We start from the raw sequence: 6,209 nt of genomic DNA, 5'->3' as shown, positions 1-6,209 counted from the left end.
CCAGTCTCCCGGACCCCAACTTCCCCCCGATAAGACCTTCTTCAGCGGGCTGGCCAAGGTCCCCCAGGGCTAACAGGAAACAAACAAAGGATCCTTGGTCTTGGTTGTTCTCTGCAAGACGGGCAGTTCTAACAATATGAGGGGAAGGGGGAGGGGAGGGGAGAGAGGAGGAGGAGAGGAAGAGAAGGGAAGGGAAGGAAGAGAAGAGAAGAAAGAGAAGAGAAGAGAAGAGAAGAGAAGAGAAGAGAAGAGAAGAGAAATATGGAAGGGAAGGAAGGGAAGAGAAGAGAAGAGAAGAGAAGAGAAGAGAAGAGAAGAGAGAGAGAAGAGAAGAGAAATATGGAATGGAATGGAATGGAAGGGAAGGGAAGGGAAGGAGAAGAGAAGAGAAGAGAAGAGAAGAGAAGAGAAGAGAAGAGAAAAGGAAGAGAAGAGAAGAGAAGAGAAGAGAAGAGAAGAGAAGAAGAAAAATATGGAAGGGAAGGAGAAGAGAGGAGAGAAGGGAAGGGAGGAGAGGAGAAGAGAAGAGAAGAGAGAAGAGAAGAGAAGAGAAGAGAAGAAGAGAAGAGAAGAGCGAAATATGGAAGGAAGGGAAGGAAGGAAAGAGAAAGAAGAGAAGGAAGGAAGGAAGAGAAAATATGGAAGGAAGGAAAGAGAAGAGAGAGAGAGAAGGGAAGGGAAGGGAGAGAGGAGAGGAGAAGAGAAGAGAAGAGAGAAGAGAGAGAAGAGACAATATGGAAGGAAGGGAAGAGAGAGAGAAGAGAAGGGAAGGGAGAGAAGAGAAGAGAAGAGAGAGAGAAGAGAAGAGAGAGAGAAGAGAAGAGAAGAGAAGCGAAAATATGGAAGGGAAGGAAGGAAGAGGAAGGAAAGAGAAGAGAAGGGAAGGGAAGGGAAGAGAAAATATGGAAGGGAAGGAAAGAGAAGAGAGGAGAGAAGGGAAGGGAAGGGAGGAGAGGAGAAGAGAAGAGAAGAGAAGAGAAGAGAAGAGAAGAGAAGAGAAGAGAAGAGAAGAGAAGAGAAGAGAAGAGAAGAGAAGAGAAGAGAAGCACTGGAGGGCAGGACAAGAAGCAACGGGTGGCAACTAACCAAGGAGAGAAGCAACCCAGAACTAAGGAGAAATTTCCTGACAGAACAATTAATCAGTGGAACAACTTGCCTCCAGAAGTTGTCAATGCTCCACCACTGGAAGTTTTAAAGAAGAGATTGGACAGCCATTTGTCTGAAGTGGTGTAGGGTTTCCTGCCTAAGCAGGGGGTTGGACTAGAAGACCTCCAAGGTCCCTTCCAACTCTGTTATTCTAGGAGAAGAGAAGGAGGGACAGATGGAAGAAAGAAGAAGAGAAGGAGAGAGAAGAGAAGGGGGGAGAGATGGAAGAAAAAAGAATGGAAGGAGAGAGAAGAGGAAAGAAGAGAAGAAGATATGGAATAAACAAGTAAAGAGAGAGACGAGAAGAGGGAGAGAAGGAGGGAGAGATGGAAGAAAGAAGAAGAGAAGGAGAGAGAAGAGAAGGAGGGAGAGATGGAAGAAAAAAACTGGAAGGAGAGAGAAGAGGAAAGAAGAGAAGTAGATATGGAATAAACAAGTAAAGAGAAAGACGAGAAGAGAAAAGGAGGGACAGATGGAAGGAAGAAGAAGAGAAGGAGAGAGAGAGAGGAGGGAGAGATGGAAGAAAAAAGAATGGAAGGAGAGAGAAGAGGAAAGAAGAGAAGAAGATATGGAATAAACAAGTAAAGAGAAAGACGAGAAGAGAAAAGGAGGGAGAGATGGAAGAAAGAAGAAGAGAAGGAGAGAGAAGAGAAGGAGGGAGAGGTGGAAGAAAAAAACTGGAAGGAGAGAGAAGAGGAAAGAAGAGAAGTAGATATGGAATAAACAAGTAAAGAGAAAGAGACGAGAAGAGAGAGAAGGAGAGAGAGGGGGAGAGAGATGGAAGGAAGACGTGACACGGCGAGTTTGACACGCGTGCTGAAGTAAGATAGTTGACATGTTGAATGTATCTTGGCAGCTCTTGACTTAAGTTAGCACTATCGATATCCCCTCACAAAATGGGCGTCTGGATATCGCGGTTCAGCCCACAGAATCTGGCCAGCTACAGTTTGTAAAGCGTTGTTTTAAGTTTGGTGTGGAATATAAATTGCAGCTTAGTACAAACGAGGAGAACTTTTGTGGAGAATAAAAGGGTTTGCAATTGATGGTGTCTCTAAGTCCACATCACAAAATGTCTCCTCTCTGAAATCTGACATCCTGGGATATGCAAGTTGCTATCCTCAGTAGAATTGTTTAGCCGGGTTTCAGCGAAGCTGAATTCACAATCAGGGTTGCATCTGTTTAAAAGAAGTTATTCCTCCATCTTTTCGGCGAGTGAACGTACCAGTCCAGTAGTGGGATTCAATTTTTTTTTTACTACTGGTTCTGTGGACCTGGCTTGGTGGACGTGGCAGGGGAAGGATACTGCAAAATCCCCATTCTCTCCTCACCCCCCCTGACCTGCTTTCCAGCTCTGTTCTCCTGGGCAGGGCAACCAAAGAAGACCCAGCCGATCAGCTGGGACTCAACGGGAGGCAGAGAGAAGAGATGGGGTTGGCGGGGCCAGTCGGAGATAGTCGGTTCTCCCAACTACTCAACATTTCCGCTACTGGTTCTCCAGAACTGGTCAGAACCAGCTGAAGACCACCTCTGGGCTAGTCTCTAACGTAAGAGAAGTCTCCGTGCCCGGCTTCCTGACGTTCCCTTGCGTTTTTGGATGTAGCTTGATGTAGGATGCTCATAGTTTCCCAGCTGTGGTTGTTACTCTCAGTGTGTTAGGAGATTAAGGAGTTTTCACTGGGTCTTCTGACTGCTAGTTGGTGTTCATTGATGCGCTATGCTAGTTTTCCCCTGTCTATTACAGTCCTAACCCTGAATGGTGCAGATGACTCCTGTTTTTTTTCTTTTTTTTCCTTCTGAGTCTTTTGGTTTATTTAAGATATTTCAGAGAGCTTTCATTGGTTTGTGTGCTGCAGTGATGTTGCATGTTCTAATGGTGTGTTGATGGTTTGTTAGATGTTTTTGATGTTGGCGTGTCATATATATATCCCATTTCCACCCAACTAGGGAACATCATCGATGCTGCCTGAATTGGTTCATTTTGGATTTGGTTCATATATTTTTGGGGGCACCGGGAGTCCTCAATGAATGACAAGACACAAGAGAAAAATTCAGAGCATCGTCTGCACTTGGATTAGAGTTTATTAATTAGTGACACCACATGGAAAAGAAAGCCTGGCGCACAGGCTTGTTCTGTGGGTCAGCAGGCTGATCTTGTGGTAGCCAGGGAGATTCTGACTTACAACCTTCAAGGTGTTTCCAGCTGTATTCAGAGACTCATCTTGCACAGATAGGGCTGCTCGACGTCACAAAACTGGTCATTCCATCCTTTATAGTCTAGAAGAAATCAAATAATTGTTGAGATTTTTCTTGCAAATGTTTTTGGATGGCTCATCATTTGTACCGAAGAAAATTAGGGTTTGTTTTTTATTTTTTTGTCACAAAGAAATAGCTTTCTTGAATAGGAACATTTCAATATACAGCTTTGACAGTGTAGTTGACAGGTAGTCCTTAATTTACAAGTGTTCACTTAGTGACCTTCGAAAAGTTACAACAGCCCTGAAAAAAATGATTTGTAACTGATTTTGACACAACCCGTATGCCGTTCTCCTGATAATGTAATCAAAATTCAAGCATTTGGTACCTGGCATGTATTTATGACTCTTTTAGTGTCCTGTGGTTAGGTGATCCCGTTTGTGACCTCCTGACAAGTAAAGTAAGTGGGAAAGCCAGATTCGCATAACAACCATGTTCCTAACTTAACAGCTTCAGTGATTCACTTAACAACCATGGTAAGAAAGGTCATAAAATAGATCAGTGGTCACCAACCAGTGCGCCAGGGACCACTGGTGGGCCGCGAGAAAATTTTGATGGTCCACAGAGAAATGTCCCCCCCTCCAAAGCAATTAAAACAGACTGCGTGGGAACACAAGGCTGTGCCGCCCACATGGCCCGCGGGAACACAAGGCTTGCGTTGCTTGCATTGTGAACAGCACAAGGAAGTGAGGGGAGGGGGAAAGAGCGGAGAGGGGGGACTTGCCCCACACACCCCACATACTTCGCCTGGCCACCGGGCTGCCTTTTTCCGCTTCTTTCTTCTTCGACTTTTGGCTGCACGCAAGGAAAGCAGCCAAAGTTTTTCTTTCTCTCCCCCAAACTCCACCAGAAATGAGTCTTTGAAGACCCTGCAAGGCCTCCTGCTCCAAGAGGCTGCACCGGCAAAGACTCATTTCTGGCGGAGTTTGGGGGGAGAGAAAGAAAGACTTCGGCGGCTTCTGCTGCTTTCCTTGCACGAAGCCAAAAGTCTCTCTCTCTCCCCCTGAGAACGGAGCTGGAGACGGTATCCTGCGATCCCAATTAAAGAACGATCGATCGGTAGGAAAATGGGGTGGGGGATTTTCCTACAGAATTTGGGGGGGATTTTCCCAGGGTCTCTGGTTTAAAATGATGAGTTTGGTGATCCCTGAGGTCCAAAAGGTTGGTGACCCCTGAAATAGAGTAAAACTCACTTAACTGCCTTGCTTAGCAACAGACATTTTGGGTTCATCTGTGGTCATAAATCAAGGAGTACCTTTATGTTGAATTATTTCCACTGAATTCATAAACTGCAATATTTTCTTGACTGGACATTTTTATAAAAAGTTGAATACGAATAATTACACTGGTAATTAAATAATTGCCTGCTGCTTGACTCAATGCAATCTAAGCCTTACAGGATCTGAATAGGCCAAGTGTAATGCAGCATCAAGATGATTTCAAACGTTTCTTAGGATATACTGAATCTTATATAATTTTCAGTTCACGATACCTAGACACACTTAGGTCCTTGGTTTTAATCATTTATATTCTGGGGAAGAGAAGAATTCAAAAATAAAAATAAAAATGAAATGCCCAAATAATACTTAATAAAAAGACAAAAGATCCCACTGACTAATAATGATGCTATAGAAAATTTAAAAAGCTGATTGGAGAAAAAAAAATATATCAAAAGAATATTCCAATTTCACCGGGTCGCAGGAAAAACTCACTAAAATTCAGGGTCCCTCTTCCAGAATGCTAGATTTTTCCATTGATGTCTAGATGGAGGTTTAGATTTCCAGAAGTAATTTTTTTAAAAAATAAAATAAAAAGCCCCACCCATATTTTTTTAATGGTACTGATTAATCTCCACATATTATCCCAATGGGGCTTTTTCCAAAAGACTTTCTTGAGGGCGGGGGTGTTTCTTGAAGATGAGCTTCTTCAGTTCTAGAAGTTGGAACTTGGAGTCCACAAGTCATCGAGGATCCATGGTTTCCACCTCTGCTCTCCTCGATAGGTGCATACACTCTTTGGGACTCATTAGTGATAGAAATGGTCCCTAGGCATGCATAAATTACTAAATAGGATTGAATCGGGAATGAAGGCCCCGGGTTGCGTGAATGCAGTCTCTGACTTTATGCACATTGGCTGTGGAGGATTGGAAGATTGTGCTTGTTCACCCACGTCTGGGAAACACATGAGATGCCTTGAGAAGTCTGACATCGTAGAGCAGAAATCCTCCTCCTTACCGGAAGTATAGAGCTCAACACAATTCTGCCTCCGTTTGCAGTTGGAAGGTTGATTGACAGCCCAAGGGATGTACTCGCCCCGGGAGTGGTCTTGCCACCTGAATCGTGTCTGTAGAGAGAGAAAGCAACAGAGGTGTCATCTCTCCAAGTGTTTGTCTGAATCTTGCAGAAATCAGGATATTTCCTCTCAACTGTACTTTTCAACAGCAAAAGGGTCCAATGCAAGAAGGATCAAGCTGTCCTAGGGGACAACCGCTTAAGTATAAGCCAGCAATGTTCTTCAGCTGCTGAAAGAAACCAAGACAGGCTCAAGATCAGAAAAGGTGATAGCATTGCTTAATACTGCACTAGTGAGGCCACACTTAGAATACTTAGAATCCAGTTCTGGCCACCACCGTACAAAAAACATGTTGAGGCTTTTGAAAGACTACAGAGAAGAGCAACAAAGATTAAAGGGCTGATGATGTAAATGTTTCAGGAAGTGAGTATGTCTAGTCTAACGAAGAGAAGGATTAGGGGTGTCATTATAGCAGACTTCCAATATTTGAGGGGCTGCCACAGAGCAGAGGGGACTAT

At 44.0% G+C, this 6,209-nt stretch overlaps 1 protein-coding gene across 1 annotated transcript in view; it reads right to left on the bottom strand.

Moving 5' to 3' along the window:
- Positions 1-3,352: 3,352 nt before the first annotated feature.
- LOC113452200 (C-type mannose receptor 2-like) overlaps positions 3,353-6,209 on the bottom strand; it is a 31,793-nt gene continuing 28,936 nt past the window's right edge. The window contains exons 9-10 of the mRNA XM_087935619.1: positions 5,634-5,742; positions 3,353-3,420 (exon numbers count right to left, since the gene is read on the bottom strand). Coding sequence (XP_087791745.1) covers positions 3,353-3,420; positions 5,634-5,742 — 177 coding nt within the window. The remainder of the gene's footprint in view (positions 3,421-5,633; positions 5,743-6,209) is intronic.

This window comes from Pseudonaja textilis, chromosome 5, assembly GCF_049901715.1.
Source record: "Pseudonaja textilis isolate UNSWEBS1 chromosome 5, rPseTex1.2, whole genome shotgun sequence".
NCBI lineage: Eukaryota > Metazoa > Chordata > Lepidosauria > Squamata > Elapidae > Pseudonaja > Pseudonaja textilis.
Note: the sequence above shows the minus strand (reverse complement) of the source record. Positions and strands in the feature narration are given on the sequence as shown.